The sequence below is a fragment of the Carcharodon carcharias genome, chromosome 9 (assembly GCF_017639515.1).
Source record: "Carcharodon carcharias isolate sCarCar2 chromosome 9, sCarCar2.pri, whole genome shotgun sequence".
Classification (NCBI taxonomy): domain Eukaryota; kingdom Metazoa; phylum Chordata; class Chondrichthyes; order Lamniformes; family Lamnidae; genus Carcharodon; species Carcharodon carcharias.
The window spans coordinates 142,997,557-143,015,873 of NC_054475.1; the positions used below are offsets into that span (position 1 = coordinate 142,997,557).

An 18,317-nucleotide genomic window follows, 5' to 3' on the forward strand; every position below is an offset into this window, starting at 1 on the left:
GGAGGAGGCAGAGTATTAATAATCAAAGTCTGAAATACAGAGAGATCTCACTTTTTTGGTGTTACATAGATTTTAGGTCAACCAAAAGAAATCCTAAACACTGGCTTCAGCCAGTGATTAGGTATAAACACTTCTTTCAAATATACCACATATTATTGGATGTGTATGGTCATTCGAAATACACAACCTTACGACCTGTTCACAGAAGCATAATCTAAATCAAGGAGAAGAATTGAAGCCATGCTCATAAAAAACATGTGGCATCTTACACCAGATGTACAACATGATTTATTTTACATACTTTAACGTGTGCTTTGCTTGGGTGTAGGTGAACTGATGCATCAACTAAAAACATGTAAACATAACTGCAGTTACCAACCACTCCATGAAAAACAAAAAAAAACCTTGTGGGCTGGGTCATTCCATAGGAGTTACTGAATTAACTTGTTAATCAGACCACTCGTTCTCATCCAGTTCTGAGTCATCATCAGACTCGCTGTACTCCACTGCAATCCGACGGGACAGAATGGTTGCCACATCATTTCCAACGGGCTCCTTTTTTGCTTCTTGCTCTCGTTGTTCTTGCACTTTTCGAAGCTGAATTCCTGCAATGGACAATAAGTTCTGATTATAAGGATTCTATCGATAATTCATACTTCTGCAATTTTAAAGGGGGCATTTTGCTGCAAACACATGAAAAAAAAGCAATATGGCATAAGCTTAAGAATGATTGATCATTATAATATAGCAAGAGTGAAGATGATTCTGGATTTAAATTATGAGGAAATGTTAAGGAAGCTGGGTTTGTTTTGTTTGGAAAACAAACTTCAAATTGCTCATTTTAAGTTTTCAAGGCTATGAAAAGAATTCACAAATATCATTCAGGCAAATTGTTCACTATAGTAAAGGGCCCTTTAACAAGAAAAAAATCAGTTAAAAATAAAGAACTTAGGAAGAAAAAGGGAGGTTGGGGTAGATTTTGACATAAAAATTGTAATAGAATTACAGAGAAAATTCCTAGGGAAGTCCACTTTATAGATACTATAAATTAATTCAAAAAGCAACTACATGAAACTCTCAAATGAGAAGAGCTTGAGGGATATGGTTAAAAAGCAGACAGATGGTGTTAAGATGAATCAAAATGAGAGACCTGTTCTTAAAAATTCATAATCTGTTAAAGTAAATGCAAGATTATGCTATGACACATATTAATCCTTGACCTTCCAACTCAGATGACAACATGTATCAAATTCAGCTGAAACAAACCAAGGCTTTGATCAGTAAAATGCTCTATAAGAATGGAATTGGCATGTTTTCTCTTGTTGCAGACCAGTTTGAAGCTGCTTATCTCTAGCTCAGAGCCAGAAAGATACTTCTTATATGGGCAAACTGCTTTCAAAATAGCTGCCCAGGGAGAAATATCCAACAGTTCAAATGAAATCAATGGTTCACAGGTCCTGGGGTTAAGGAGGGCATCCATCAGTGTTGGCATAGAAGAACTGAGCTGTCAGGTTCAGTAACTCCAAGGTGTTTTCTTTGATAATACAGTCCAAGCTCACCGTTTAAACTAAAATGTTAAAATCCAAACAGAAACAAAGCAAAGAATGTCAAAGTTAATAATTATATTGGGCTGTGATTTTAAAATAAAAATGCAAAAAATGGTCTCATTGAGTAAAAACACCAAATAGTGCACTGCCCTGAACTTTAGCTATGGCCTGGAGGAAGCGGGGGTGACCTGACTCTTGTCAAACTACCATTTGAGCCATCCCAACTTCATAATTTAGCTGAAATGAAAGACCACTCACCTCTTCGAATAGCAGCAAGTAGGTCACTTCGAGCATCACTGATTGGCACTGGAGTTGCTTGGGCTTTCTTTATTTCAACTGCAGAGGGTGGTGAGGCAGAGTGTAGTGGAGATGGGACCAAAAGAGGTGGGCCAGGTGGAGGAGGAGGGGGTGCAGCAGGAGGACCAGGAGGGGGAGGGGTATATGATAATGGGGGCACAGGTGGGGGAGGTGAAGGGGTATAAGTGCGGCCTACAGCTGCCACAGAACTGAGTGCAAGAGGGGGAGGTGCAGAAATAGGACTGTCAAATGCAGTTTGGGCTGATGGAATAAGGGGAGGGGGTGGAGGAGGAGGAGCAGGGGCGGGTGGTGTATAGTATTCTGACAACTGCACTGGCTGTGCACTGTAAAAAGAAACATGGGAAATATTAGTCAACACTCACTTGATACCCAGACATCATAGACACAGTGTGTTACAGTGGATTAGGCAGAAGAGATTACAAGAAATAAATGAAAGAAATAAAAAGGATATTTCACTGGTTGCAAAAAAATTGTTTCTCACATAAAGTTTAACTTAAGTTTTCTTTATTTTGAAACAGGAATACTATTACAAATTTTATGATCTCCATGCAGGAACCTTAAATTAAAATAACTAAATTTACTCAAATGACCCCCAAATGAAAAAAATCACCAAAATTTCACTTTTTGTAACTTTTACTTGAATACAAACCAAAATCAATGCAAATTAAACATGAATTAACAGGCAAATGACACTTCAAATAAAAACATATGTTTTACTTCAAGTAGCTGATACAATAAAGATACATATTATACAATTACAAGCATTTGCGTACAGATATGAGGTTAATAAAACTATTATACTTTGGGACTGTAGCTTTAAATTTAGGGTGCATGAAGGGATTATGTGGTCTGTTCTGCAGTCTTCTTGATAGCAAGCCTGGCTGGCTTGATTGCCAGGGATCAAAGGAAGCCTTGGATTATTTTACTGAAAAGTAGGTGCAAGATATGTACCCTTAAGAGACAACGGCAGCAGTCTCTGAGTATACCGTGAGTAAACTCTGAGTCTCCCAAAATCCCAGAAAAATGTTATCAGTATTGGACAGTAAACAGTTGTGCTGGGACTGTCCATTTACTTTTAAGAGGAAAGGGAGTTGGGATCAAAGATAGCTAATAGCAATTCTACCTACATGCAAGGCTAACGTGTTTCACATCGCCATGGGGAAAAGGGCAGAGGAAGCCATTTTTAGGATCAGGTTGAAGGCTTCCCTACAAAATCAATGAATACTTCACAGACAGACAGCAAGTCTGTTTTTGGGTGATCTGCAGCCATATGAGAGGCAGAGAGCATGAGATAGAGGCAGCCAATCTTGCACCTGAAACAGAAAATGCTGATTCTATTATTCATCGCACAGAATATGGGTGGGAGCTTGTGCTCAAGGTTGAAGATACAGGGCTGGATTTTACTGTCAGCGAGTAAGGCCCGCTCGCCGACGCGTAAAATGACGTGCGGTGACATTGGCGGAACTCCCAACGTCACCGCGCCCCATTTAAATTTTCAGGAAGACAGGAGCACAGCAAAATCAGCTGCGCATGCCCACCGACCAATTGAGGCCATTGACAGATCAAGTAAAGTCATTAGTGGACCTGCCCGTCCAACCTTAAGGTTGGCGGGCAGGCCAGGAGCCCCGGCGGGGAATAGAAAAAACATAAAACCTCATCCACGGGCAGGGTGAGGTTTCATGTAGAGTTTTAAAGATTTTAATAAAGTTTTTTTGGAAATTACGAACATGTCCCAACTCATGTGATACTTAGCCTCAGGGAGATGAGTGCGTTCTTTCATGCGCATGTGTGAAAGAGCGCACTTTTGATTTTAGGAATCCCCCCCCCCACCGCCTGCAAAGGGAACGCATAGCGCTTCTCTGTGGACGTCACGCTGGGCAGGCCTTAATTGGCCCACCCACGTAAAATGGCACCAAGCCTCCTATCGGGAGCCGCTGATCGGAAGCACGCCCGCACACACCCAACCATCAACTTCCCCTCCGATGGGGGTAAAATTCAGCCCACAGTGCTCGTGAGGATATAAAGGAAGCTAAAAGGTTCACCGGGAAAATGTCTACAGTGTAACCCTCACAGTAAAAGTCAGTTCTGAAATCAGAAGTCACTCAACTAGGAAAGTCAGAAGGAAGCAATTCACCAGGAGCTGAGAATAATTTTAGACAGGTTCCTGGAGGATGAATTGTCCACTTGAGCAACAGTGTAACGTATAACCGTAGCGGGAGATTTTCAGTAGTGCTAAAAGTTAAACAGGGAATCTATTTTCTGTAGTTTAAAGTATAAGTGGTCTACAAAAAGAAAATAATGCTTAGTCAACAGTGCTCTGTGGTCATTTATTACAATAAAAGTTTTAAAATATGAAATCTTGACATCATTCTTTTGAAGTTTGAATTTCCCTTTAAAAGTTCTCAGTCTCTATAGGGGTCGTAACAACCTGCATCACTCCCCACAAACATGTGGCACCACGTGCAGTTCCAAAATTCTCTAATACGGCATCTGTTTTGCAGGATCTCATTTTCCCACTAAATCGATTCAGCCCTCGAGTCACATTCACCGGCAGCTGTATTCCATTCAAGGTCCCCGGAGACACTCATTACCCAAACGGCACACTCCTGCAGAACCTCCTTAGCTAGATTCATAATTGGTTTTATGGCAAAGATTCCCCAAAGGCTCCATTATATTATCCCTTTAATAAACCCTGTTAAACAGTCTGGTTAATTCTGGCAAAACTGAAGCAGCAGCAGTAAAATTGTCCGATTCGCAATCCCTGCTCTAACCTAGCCTTCAGTTTTCTGTCCTGTTTAACTGTATTACAGACACACAGCTCCTTATAAATGTGGCTTTTAAGGTCTCCCCTCTACGTCAGCTCTCCTTTGTGTCTTGCTACATGACTTTCATATGCTTCCTTTCCGTTGGTACTGCTTTCAGATCAAGGGTCACCAGTTCACATGGACCAGTATTTCTTATTATTCAAGAAAATTACAATTGATCCCTTTACAATTGATGCCAAACTCTTAAAACTCCTTTTCGGGCATTCTTTGAAAACAATTACAACTACCACAGACATTTTAAAGAAATTCCAAATTTTCCTTACTGTACTGTTCTGGGTCAAAGGTCATCACACAAACCTTTCTTTTTCCCCCACTGGTAAAGCAGTCTCTAAGAAAATCTATGGAACCATAGATGTTCCCAACAAAGGAGGAGGTCATTTGGAGGTCAGTGTTCATGCTGGATCTTTGTTAAAGCAATCCAAAAATGTTCTTATTGTCCTATTCTCTCCCTATAACCTTTCATTTTACTCTGCTTCAAATATTTATCCAATTTTCTCTTAAAAGATATAACAGTCTCCATTTCAACCACCAACCACTTTTTGTGATGAAGCACGACACACACCAACAACTCTGAGAATAAATTTTTCCTCACTTCTCTAATGACTCTCTTAGTGATAATTTTAAACTGGCAATCTCATGTCAATGACTCAGCTCACTGCCTTTTTATAGCATTTTCTACCTGCACTCAAACTTAAAAAATCTATATTTTTCATATCTTTTAGGGTAGTGTGCAAGGTGAAATTTATTACCTATTTCTAGCAACTCTGACAACTGTGTGGCTTGCTAGGCTGATGGCTGTAAAGATTTCAGTTCAAATAAATTTGGGAAGTCTCAAACCACTGTTTTAAAATCAGCATAAAGCTTCCCCTAACTCAATGACAGCTGGTAATTTAGTTCTGAATTGCCAGTGGATGCTGGTGTGGATTGGTGCAGTAAGGGTACTCTTATGTTGTTGCAGCAGAACAAAAGGAAATTAACTCTGCATTTAACTATAGCTGACCTGACTTAGGAGAGGTTAATCCTAATGCTGGGGTTCCTGAAACTGGTCTATGCTGAGTATAAACCTAAAAAAAACTTTTGAAGCAATCACATTATATCTGGATGACCCAGTGTATTAACGTGCAACACTCTCCACCAATGGGTGGTAGGATTTGGTTTATCCTAGTATTCTCTGCAACATGAGTTCCAGAACTCAAGCTTGTTATCATAGGGTAGCATCAAGCAGTATGGAGGGCATTGCCTGAAGGAAGGGAGGAAAGTCAGCTAGCTGATTCAGTCTGCCCCATTCCTATGGATTCTTAGTGGCAGACCTGAGACTGGCATAGACAAAGATGTGACTGACTACTTTCAGGCTCACTCTAGGACATTAGGGAACAGCAGGTTATTATATAAAAAACAATCAAAGACTGTGTTGCAAATCCTGCATGTGACCTAATGCACAGTGCTTGATCTCACTGAAGCTACTTTCAGCACCATGGTCAGAGTTTAATATTTAAGGCAATTCATAGCATACCGTAAAATAAGAATGAGGAAATATGAAAATGTGCACTGGCATTGCTCTCCTTCACCATTAAATTTGATCCTGTATTAATTTGGGTTTTCTGACTACTTTCATATGCTTCAGGATATGGTGCCTGAACAACAACTGGTAAGATAAAAGGCTTCAGGTTTCTAAGAGAAGCCATTTAAGAATAAAATGTTGCTGCCTAAATAACAACAGATCTTGCCTTAAAAATGGACTACATTACCAGAGAAGGCCACAGAAACAAAAGACATAAATGAGTTCAAGGGACAATTCTTGAAAGAGAAGTGACTGAAGAATGTAACAAGAAAACAGTTGATGGGATTAATCTATGTAAAAGTCCCTGGGTCTATTTGAGCCTAAGAAATCAGGGTCTAGAAATTCAGGTGCACCCAGTTTTGAACATGAGAGGAGTGCAGAGGTCAATCCCAATGCAAAATAGTGAGGGCCAAGGTACCATGATTTTGGGTCTAACGTCTCATTTTCATGGGGCTGGTAAGCTGTAGAGGGTAACAGGCCACTCAATGGTGAAGCGCGATGGATGATCGAGTTGCTGCTGGCCTCTCAGCGGGTCTCAGGTTAAGTGAGGAAGAGGCTGACTAGGAAAGGGGACTGCAAGCAACTCAGGCAGCTAGAGAGCTGCAATTGGGAGGGTGGAAATCATTCGTGATCAGATGGGATGGGCAATAAAAATGCTAACCTAGCCAGTGATATCTAAATCCGTGAAATAATAAAAAAGAGGCGAACTTGGTGGTAATTAGGGTTATGGGGGTAGTGAAAAATCAATGTCCATTGGGGTAATTGAAGTCCTTTGGTTTAGGGGAGGGTGGGGTGTCCATCAGGAAAAAATCTGTTTTCATTGGAAGGTGGAGGGGGCTGTTGGAGGGTGCAGTGAATAATGTTTTTTGAAAGTGGGGACAAGAAAAGCATTGTTCAGGTTTGGGCATTTCCAATCTTAAGGCCTTTTAACTCATTTCTTGCCTGCCATATTGCAAAGTTAGGAGATTGTTTAGTGCCCAAAAATCAGACATTGCCTGTTTGAGCTTTTACAACATGGTGTCCTACATTTTGGCACAATGTAAAGGGCACCTGCAATAATTAAGCATCTCTTTAACTGATCTAAATATATTTCCCCTGGAACACGTCCACGTTTAACAAGACTGGATGCAGTGCCTTGTAGTTGGGAAAATGCAATTTAATCTTAGCATCATCTGCTTAGCATCTCTTCCTGACTTGCTAAATAGTATAAGGCTATACAGCTGGCTAAAAGTGATCAATTCTCATCAAAAGGGGAAACAATATCAAGCAAACAGCAAAGTCAGAAGTGTAAAGTAATCTTTCCTTTCAACTAGCTTTTAGCTATTCACATTTCTCTAGTATTAACCTTTACAATCCAATAGTCAGCACAGTTGCATTTACCTGTATTCTTTAACAAGTTGGGGTCTTGGCCCATTGAGAGTAGCCTCAGCAGGTTGCGTCAGGTGAGGCTGCTGTGCTCTGGTAAGTGAGGTTTGCCTAACATTTGCGGCAGGCAGTCTGTATGCACGATCCTGTGCTTGGGTTACAGCTGATAAAAGCTCTTTGTTATCAGGTACTACGTAGGAAATGGAGACTGCTGACTGTTGAACTGGATGGTTGGGACTAGCCGGAAATGAAAGCTCCCCGACATCAGATATATAGGACCTGTAAAGAAAAATAAAAGAAAATGCAATTTATCTTGAGAATAAAACAATGGGCTAAAAGTTGGGTTGCTCTGGTTTTTGGATACGGGGCTCGCTCCTCACCACTTGTTTGCACTCATGCAGATTGAGGAGAGAACCACGCAGTTATCATACAGCCACTTCACCTGCATAATTGTAGCTTTGACTCGAGTGATTTCTGCACTACTGTTGCTCCTCCAAGCTGCCTGCAGTCTCTGCGCACAGCAGAGGAGACTGGCAGTGTTAGTTGTCAACACAAGGCGCTTCTAGCCTGCTCATCTTAATGGTAGGCTGTACCAGAAAGGGAGGGTGCACATAAATATTCCTTCAATGTAAATTATTGCAAGGTGGACGCCAGCACAGATAGAGGGTTCCAAATTGATGGATGCAGTATTGCAGATTTAGTGATTCAGGTGGGCCGGACCAGAGCTTCCATGGTTCCACAGGGGTTCAGGAGACCCTGAATGACCACCCTCAGAAGGGAGTGAGAATAGGTGACTGGGAAGTCAACTCCCAGAGCCTAGACCTGAGGACCTGGAACCAGTGTCACACAAGTCTAATGACCTCACACTGGTGTTCAAGGTTGTTAATATATCTTCACCTGACATCTCAAGGGCAATTAGGGAAGGGCAATAAATGCTGGATAGCCAGCAATGCCCACATCCCGTGAAAGAATAAATATACACCACATCGCCAATCTCACACCCTGCTCAATGCACCACACCCTGTTCACACATCCAGCAGTGCTCCTTGGAACTCAGAACTCATGCCTAACAACCAGACACTCCACCTCACCCTCATACACCTAGCAATGCTGCCAGTCTCAAAACCCAACCCCTCTCCATAGCCTCTATCCTATCTCCTTGGCAGCACAGGGGTCACACAGAGCATGGCGCATGGCTTCTGTAGCAATGCTAAATTCTGCGCTACGTGAGACAATTTCTCGACAAATTTTTTAAAAATTTCTTTCCAGGTTTCTTACCGTCATATAACCTGATCTTCTCACTACCTAGGTGATTAGAAGTCTATGGTCTGGGGCATTATCTTCTCCATGAACACTTGCAAAATCACACAAATTCAAGCTAAGCAATTTAAATGATCTTCAATATTCCCTTCTCAAAAAATCTAACAGTAACTACTAACCTACTCCTGCTCCTAATTCGTATGTTTGCATGTCCATATAAGACAAATAGGGCTGTTTGACGTTTCTGCACTTTTGTTGCTCATTTTGAGCTGTTGCAACTGCTACTGTTATTGTCATTCTGTCCTGTTCCTTATAGTTTCAAGTCATCTGGGTCTTCCTATTATGTTTGTCCCAGAATAATGATCTTGCTTACGCAGTCTCCCTCTCCTTGGCTATGCACATAGGGGAGAATTATCCCCGTGTCGGGCGGGCCGAGTGGAAGGGGACGCGGGCGGGCGTGGACCCGATGGCCGCCCACAATCAGGTCCGCACCACCATTTTAAGCGGGCCAATTAATGCCTGCCCGGAATAATGCGCGACTCCCAAGGGAAGCAGGAGTGGGCGGGCAGCAGCAGGAGTGCAATGACCACTGGGTCCAATGGCGACCCAGCGGCCTGTTTAAATGAAGCACTGGCAGCCTTGGAAAGAGCAGGCCAGGCCGGAGGGTAGGGCAGTGGAGCAGGCCAGGCTGGAGGGTAGGGCAGTGGAGCAGCCCAGGCCTGAGGGTAGGGCAGTGGAGCAGGCCAGGCCGGAAGGTACAGCAGCAGAGCAGGCCAGGCTGGAGGGTAGGGCAGCAGAGCAGGCCAGGCTGGAGGGTAGGGCAGCGGAGCAGGCCAGGCTGGAGGGTAGGGCAGCAGAGCAGGCCAGGCTGGAGGGTAGGGCAGTGGAGCATGCCAGGCCGGAGGGTAGGGCAGCGGAGCAGGCCAGGCTGGAGGGTAGGGCAGCAGAGCAGGCCAGGCTGGAGAGTAGGGCAGCAGAGCAGGCCAGGCTGGAGAGTAGGGCAGTGGAGCAGGCCAGGCTGGAGGATAGGGCAGCGGAGCAGGCCAGGCCGCAGGGTAGGGTAGTGGAGCAGGCCAGGCCGGAGGATAGGGCAGTGGAGCAGGCCAGGCCTGAGGGTAGGGCAGTGGAGCAGGCCAGGCCGGAGGGTAGGGCAGTGGAGCAGGCCAGGCTGGAGGATAGGGCAGTGGAGCAGTGTGCCCCTTGGTTTTTGGATGTGTGCCTAGCTGCCCTCCTGGAGGAAGTGGCAGTGTGGCGGAAGGTCCTGCTTCTGAGGGACAGGAGGCGGAGGCACCCACCCCTCACCTGACCAAACCTGCCTGGGAGCAGGTGGCCAAGACAGTGAGCTCCCATGATGTGGTGCAACGCACGTGGGTCCAGTGGGTCCAGTGCCGCATGAGAGTCAACGACCTCCTGTGCTCAGGAAGAGTGAGTACCATGTTGGCTGAGGTCACTTAATGCAGCTGACAGCCTTTTCCCCGCAAGGTGCACCCTCCCCCACCCCCCCAGCCCAACAACTGAGTGCAGTTACAACATTGAATCCTTCCTGGCATGTTTCCCTCACTGGGTGGGCCAGCAGATATTGCCCATGCCTAGTTCACCCTGAGAGGGTGGTGCTGAGATGGGTTCTGCACCCACAGCATGTCTGACACTGACAACCAGAGTATAGATTCGGGGGCAAACTTAAGGATCTGCTCCTAGGCGCAGTGCTGGAACTGCAAAGCATGTCAAAGTTAAGGTGCTAACGTGCTGTGAGGGGAGCTTCCAGGTGGCGGGGCACCAATCTATCTGCTGGCCTTTGCATTCCACGTGCTTGTGCCTCCTTGCTTAGCAAAGTTAGACCGTGTGGTGCCAAACGTGATGGAGGCAACATATGGGCAACCGGGGTGGGGTCAGCACTGGCTTCTTTGTGTGAGTGTGTGCCAGCTGCGGGTGACAAAGCACTGGAGCCCTTCAATGTCCCACTCTGGCTGGGGTGGCAGGAATGCAATGGGAATCCAGGTACAGGCCGGACTAATCAATGTTCTTCTCTCCTTTTCAGGAGAAGGCTGCACACAATTCCACCGAGTGGATGTGGACTGGTGGAGGCCAGGCCCAGTTGGCCATCGTGACTCCATTCGAGCAGCAGGCCATGGATCTGGAGACACGCCATGCGCCCAGGTCCAGCGATGTCAATGAGGCTTAGGTGCCATGGGGAGGTATGTTTGCTGAGCACTGAGGTCACCATGTGTGTCCCAGCAGCCATGGTACTGCTGAATGCTCAGTGATTGAAGTTTGCAACATGTGTTCTCTCTCACACCTGAGGGCCCTGAACATTTTGACTCACCAGCATCATACCGTCCCTGCCAGGCAGGCATCAGCGCAGATACTAGCAGCTCGGTGGGAATTAAATCATTGGCTAGTGTCCTGGGGCACAGCAGTGAGGATACTTCACACTCGCTTGAGGTGCGGGCAGAGAAAGAAAGTGCCCATGACGCCAGCAGTCAGAGGACTGCAGGAGACCAGGCACATGCTCAATCGGTAGCTGATGATGTGCCTCTGGAGTCATCCGTGAGGCAGCAAATGCTGAAGTCCAGCAGGCTGTGCGGGAGGATCTGGCAGAGATACATGAGGCGCGGCATGGTCTCCATGCTGGAGGAGACCACGCAGAGCATCAGCAATGCAATGAGCCTCATGGCCGAGCCCTATGCTTCCTCCATGGAGAGTGCGGTGACTCTCATGGAGAGCCTCCTCCAGGACAGCAATCAGGGGTTACTGGGAATGCGCACAGACCTGCAAGCCCTCACAGCGGCATTGACCTCAGCTGGTCAGTGCCAGTGTGGGAAATGGTTTAGGCACCAAGTATCCCAGGTCGGTGCCCGTTTTTCTACGGTGAGCAGGGAGGTCCAAAGCGACCTCACGTCGGCACAGCAGTTGCCTGTCGTCCCTGCGGGCTCCTCTCAGGGCGCTCCAGATGAGGGCAGCAGCTCCTCAGCCCCTCTGCCAGTGACCGTGGCATCCAATGTGGCTACAGCAATTGGGGAGATGCCAGCTGTGGAACTGGCCGCTCCCTCCCAGGGGGTGCCATTAAATGCTCCACGGGCCAGAGGACGGCCGCCAAGGTCATCGAGGCCATCAGGACAGCAGAGTGAGCAGGCTGTCTCTATGCCAGTACCAGCGAGGGGGGAGCATGTGGATGTAGCACCCATTAGTGTAAAATTAAGGCACCTTAGGCACACCACGCGTTTCTCACTGGTGCTTTAATGTTGCCCCGCTATTAGTTCATGACCACTTGGTGCGACGTGCAACACCTTATAAAAAAATTTTTTCTGAACTTCATTTGTTAAATCATTAAATTTTGATATGTAAGCATGGCTCAGGGTGACTCCTTTCTTCTGCAGGTGGATGGTTACCCATGATGTTATGAGTACGTTGTGTGCCATTGAGCTTTATTCACAAGGCCCTTAGTTAATGTTCCTATCCAGGCAGATTTTGCACTCAGGTATCGAGCGTGGAACCTGCAGCACAGGCTTGTGTTGGAGGTCCATCTGTGGTGGGCTAGCTGAAGGTTCATTGGATTAAAGCCTCCCAAGTGTCTCTGCCTCCCTGGAATATGCCCGAGTCAGTGCCTACCCCCTCAGCATTTCCCTTTGCGTGCTCATCCTCAGACTCTCTGCTGGACTCGTGTGCACCCGCAGCCACTGCAACTACATCTTCTTCGTCCACTGCATCCACCCTTTCCAGAGCAAGCTTGTGGAGAGCACAGCATGCAACCACTATCACCGACACACTTTCTGGGGGGTACTGGAATGCGCCCCAGGAACGGTCCAGGCATCGGAAGACCTTGAGAAGACCAATGGTTCTCTCCACCACAGCCCTTGTGGAGGCGTGACTCCTATGGTAGCGCTGCTCAGCTCTGTTCTTGGATGGTGGAGAGGCGTCATGAGCCACTTCTGAGGGGATAGCCCTTGTCACTCAGCAGCCATCCATCCAGCTGGGCTGGAGCACTGAAGAGCTCCGGCACCTGGGAGTGTCTGAGGATGTAGGCATCATGGGAGCTGCCTGGGTACCTTGCACAGACTTGTAGATTCAGCATCCTGTGATCACACACTATCCGCACGTTCAAGGAATGGAAGTCCTTCCTGTTGACGAAGGCACCGGGCTCACCTGCTGGCGCCTTGATGGCCACATGTGTGCAGTCGATAGTACCCTGGACACGGAGGAAGCCAGCAATCGTTGCAAAGCCTCTGGCTCGCTCTGCCTGACTGGCCTCATCCCGGCAGTAGTGGATGAAAGTTAAAGCACATCTGAATAGATGTCCACACAAGTGTGGACAGCTGATTGGGAGACACCGCAAAGATAACCCACCGAGCCCTGGAAAGAGCCGGAGGCATAGAAGTTGAGGGCAGCCATGACCTTCAGCGCCACTGGCCTGGGGTGCCCAACTACACAGTTGGCGCAGATCTCAGGGCTGATCATCTGACAGATGGAGGTGACTGTCTCCCTTGAGAGATGGAGTCCCCTTCGGCCCTGGACCTCAGACATATTGAGGTAGCTGCTTCGCCGCCTGTATACCCTGGCAGCAGGATAATGGCATCTTCTGCAGCACCTTCCACCTTGGTTTACCTCTTGGCCCTGTGCCCCTTATGCCTGCGCCTCTCCTCCCAACAATGACTCCCCTGGAGACTGAATGTGCACTTGTGGCCTCCTCCCCCTTCTGGCCCTCCCTTCTTCCTCAGGGAAGGTAGCTCCAGTGGATACCACAACTCCCATTCCCAGACTAAGGGAAAGCTTCCTGAAACCTATAGGCCCCAGAAATGATCTTTACTGCAGAGTCCTGACCTGAAGGCTGTTAGTCCTGTCCAAGCAACTGTGAAGAGGTTTGAAGTATTCCTGCTCACACAGGCAAGTATCAGTAACAGTCACAATTAAATATCTGACAAAAGCCCTCGTGACCCCACTCACCCTTCTTACCCCGCCCGTGGATGGGGTTTATACAAATGTGGCCTACCCGCCTGCCTGTTGCGGCAGTGTGACGTCCTGAAGACCGCACGGGCTCCGAAAAATAACAGACAATTACTGCCTCAAGGGCCTTAAGCGGGTGATTAATTAATGGCGGGCACGCATCGGAGAACATCTTATGCCCACCCACCTAAATATTGTGACGGCATGCCATTTTACGTGTTGGCATGCAGGGCCTGCCCGCACACGCCAATGAGAAAATTCTGGCCATAAAGTAATGGGTAATTGCTCTCACATGTCTAATTGTTATCCTTTCAAATACCCAATTATTACTCTTCCATGGAATTCTGTGGATCATTTCATATCATATCCCAAGGGACCATAATGTCTCTTGTAGTTTTCAATGTCCATACTTTGATGTCTCTGGAGAACTGCTGGTCATACAAAGGTCAATTTTCCAATCTGTATGTTGAAGCAACTGGATTGCAGCATGGTGAACTTAGTTCTTGACAAGGTCACAATGATCTGATCTTGTGGATTTCATGAAATTGATCTCTCTAAATATGCATAGTGAGTTCCTGACCCTTGTACCTGCCAGCAGGTGGTCACTGTCAGTATGGGAATGGGAAATACCATGCAGCTGCCCCCTACAATAATTTCCAGAAATCTCAAATTATAATTTTATCCTTCCAAATCTCATTTGCCATTCTTGCTACTCTAGTGCTCATCTCTTCTAAATGATGTGTGACTCAGTATCTCTGAAAGAAAAATATGTTGATTTGCTTGATCCTCTCTAAATTTATTTATATATTTGTATATATTGATTGATTCTTATTTACTCTTGATTTTATTTCCTTAGAATCTTCTTTCAATCCATACTGGTGCTTACAACAGCCTGCCTATTCACTGCTTTCTCTAGTTTACTCTCATTTTCAGCTATGGGCACTACATCTGCATACTTGACTTTAAATCTTTTGGGAATGCCATGCTAACCATCTTGAATAAATCAAGGAAGAAAATGTATCCTTGTCAGATGAAGCCGGTTTTCACACTGGAAATCTATTCTTTACCTTGCGTACAATTGTATTTCCGATAATTGCTACCAACACAGTGTGGCCATGTGGTAACAGTGCTACAAAGCTATAGAGTCAGTATAGTTCTTTTGTATTGATGCAAATACTTTTACCAACTAAGGGGCCATTTACTCATTTCATCTATGTTCCTGTAGACATTGGTGAACTCATCATTTCATTTCTTCCACATTTTATCAACTTTCCAGTGATATCATGGGCCAGAGAGACCTCCTCAATGTCAACGAACTGACAACTGAAAGGAACTGTGGTAATTTTCATTACATTATGTAGCTCAATTTTTTTTTTAAATGAAGTTCCACACAAAAGACTATTTAGTTCAACTCAAAAGCTGTAGGCATTCAGGATAACTTGACAAAGGATAAAAGCCTGGCTGAAGAGTACGAAACATCAAGTTCTCACTGAGGTGTTATATCTGGGAAGAGTGGTGAGGGCTGAGTGCAAATCCAGTGTGTGCCCAAGTGCAATGTTGGGACCTCTGCTGTTTCTGATACATAGAAATGGCCTGGATTCAAAAACCAAATGGTAAATGATCAAACTTGTTGAGGCACCAAACTAGGAGGGGTAGTAAATTTGGCACAAACATTTCCTAGGCTACCAGGGTGAGAAACTGTAATACACTGAAGTTAACTGTGCAAACATAATTTCGGGGTTAATACCATCCGCTGTAGAAATTCATCAAACATAATCCAAGGACAGCAGGGAGTTCCTGTTCAGCAAAGTTTAAGCTGGAAAATTTGTACCTGGTATCTGGCGACACTGATCCTTCAGAAGATGCTGCGTGGTAGGGTGATGAAGAAAACCTGTGATCAGCTCTAAACTCTTTATCGCGCCCCATCACATCCCACTCTGGCCGTCGGGTTCGAGCTTTACGAACCTTCTTCACCTCACGAGTAGCATCTTCCACCAGCTTCTGTTCCTAAGGGGGAAGAAGTTAAAGTTCAGAAAATGTTACACAACTCAGTCTCAGCACTGGTTGCCAGGCGAACATTTCACCTCTACAAGTTGGATTTGCATGAAGAGACACAGGGAAGGAAAAAGACAGCACTAATCGTTCTAACCTGAAGAAAGTTTTATTTGGGTGAAAACTTAGCTAAGTGAGGATGCATCAGATGCATCTAAATTTATTGGGAATTTGAGTGCTGCTTGTAGGGTCTTGGAGCTTCCTGTTGCACGAGCACATTGTCTATTCTGTTTGGAATAAAAAAGTGATGATTTATTCAGAAATGAACATGGGTTTTATGATGCATTATATGTTGCATTTATGTGGCAGGTGTACTTTCATAGTTTACATGCTGTACTCCTGTCGTTCAGCAGGTGGCAGACAAAAATGTGGTGCCCTTCATATTTCTAATGCAACTGGAAGATGCCATAAAATCTAAAGACCCGAGACCTCCACTTTAGGTGAATGAATTTAAAAGTATTATAGTACCAACGATAAAATGTTATGCCAACAACTTTTTAAAGAAATTTTTACATCATTGTTTTGTGTACCTAGCTTTCTCTGCAAATTGCACTAACACTTTTAGTTATTCCCCATTCACAAGAAAACTGTCTCATCATTTGTGATAATTAACGTTCCACTGAGTAAGGTTGATCACCAGTCTTACAGTTCCTGATTTCTGATTAATAGTGTCAAATTATCAGCTACGAGCACATGTCAGTAGCTTGCAAATGCAACACCTACAACCCTCTGCATCTTCTAAGCTCACAGTTTTCTCCACACTGATCTTCCCACATTAATCCAAGCAGACCCTCTGGTAATTGAATGTGCGATTCAGACTTGCAGCTGTTCTGCTCCATTCAGTCACTTCTGCTAATAAATATATTTACTTTGCTGCCTGAATAAGCAAGCCAATTTCACATCAGAGTGAATCAGATAAAACCTGGAACCAAACATGTGGAACAAAACCTTCAGGAAAGCAAAGTATTTTTAAAAAGCAAATCTTCCTAAGAATTCTCAGGCTCAATCCCTGGCCTGTGCTGAGTAAGCTGGTTTTCAAGCCAAGTTGCCAGAATAGTGTCCTCACAATTGGCCTCAATCTCAGAGCTAGGCAGGGAAATAAAATCAGCCAAGGTTCCAGCTCCTCAGTTGGATCAGGCCACCAAAGAAGCAGAAACATTGGGAGAAAGTGGGTCACGGGCCTGGGGGTGGGGGGGGGGGGGTGGGGGGGGGGCGGGGAGGGGTGGTGAAGATTCGTTAGGAGGGTGGAGCCTATAAAAAAAACAGACAGAAGGGTTATGTAACATTTAGATACACACATCAACCAATCAGTTGCCCTGCACCCATCCGCCACAAAATGGACAAAATTTAAAAATAATTTTCTGACGTTTATGTCCACTTAAACATTCTGTTGAGAAAGATCAATTCAACAGAGAATTGGATAAATATCCAAAGACAAAATATTTGCAGTGGTATGGGGAAAAGGCAGGGGAGTGGAACTTGATGAGTTGCTGTTGCAGAGAGCCAGCATGGACAAATCAGGCCTTCTTCTGTAATGTATCCATTCTATGATAAGAACCAATTTAGAAATGTGGGGATCCTAAACCTGATCATTGGGTTCAAGTCCACAAGGTAAGCAGATTTTTCAAAACAAAATGTCTTTTTTAACCTAACATTAAACGATTTTTGTAACATTCTTTTCACAAAGATCTCTTCTGATAAAGGATCCTAGTGAAGGCAACTGGTACCAGCCTCAGGAGAGTTGGCAGAACTGGGATCAACTGCACGATAACCGTCCCAGTAAAGATTGCAAAGGAGCGGGCTACTGAAAGAGGCATGTTCCACATGCACTGGGCACTGGCAACATGGTGGCTCAGGGGATCTTGTTATGCAATGCTCATCATAAAACTGCATGGGCTGAATTTTGCCCTTGATGGGCAGGTGGGCCCAACCGACTTGGCAGCGATCGCCGCCGCCGAAATGGGCCCTGCCGCCATTTTACCTAGGCGGGCCAATACAGGCCTGCCCAGCATGCCGCCTGACGGGAAGCGCTATGCACTCCCTGTGCGAGCTGAGGGGAGGGGGCCGGGATTTCCCAACGGCGAGAGTGCGCTCTTTTGCTAAGTGCTGCCCCAGGGAGATCGCTGAAAGGCTGTGAAAGATTAAAAACAGAAAAAATTTAAAAATCATTAACATGTCCCCCTCATGTGAAAATGTCACGTGAGATGGGACTTGTTAATGAAATACACAAAAAACTTTAATAAACTTTTTAAAATCCGATATCAAACCTCATCCCGCCACTGGATGAAGTTTGTTAAAAAATCACTTACCCGCCTGCTCGTTGGGCCCGTGCGCCGAGCCGAAGTTCGCACGGGCCCCTCAAAATCCTAGTCAGTTGGTGACTTAATGGCCTTGACAAGGCCTTTAATTAATGGCGGTCGCATACCGCGCTGCACAGCGCACCTGCCG

General features: G+C 45.6%; 1 protein-coding gene across 1 annotated transcript in view; it reads right to left on the minus strand.

Annotated features, from left to right (window-relative positions):
• Positions 1-447: 447 nt before the first annotated feature.
• Positions 448-18,317, minus strand: part of LOC121282305 (wiskott-Aldrich syndrome protein family member 3-like) — a 41,779-nt gene continuing 23,909 nt past the window's right edge. The window contains exons 6-9 of the mRNA XM_041195966.1: positions 15,649-15,824; positions 7,632-7,895; positions 1,806-2,188; positions 448-605 (exon numbers count right to left, since the gene is read on the minus strand). Coding sequence (XP_041051900.1) covers positions 448-605; positions 1,806-2,188; positions 7,632-7,895; positions 15,649-15,824 — 981 coding nt within the window. The remainder of the gene's footprint in view (positions 606-1,805; positions 2,189-7,631; positions 7,896-15,648; positions 15,825-18,317) is intronic.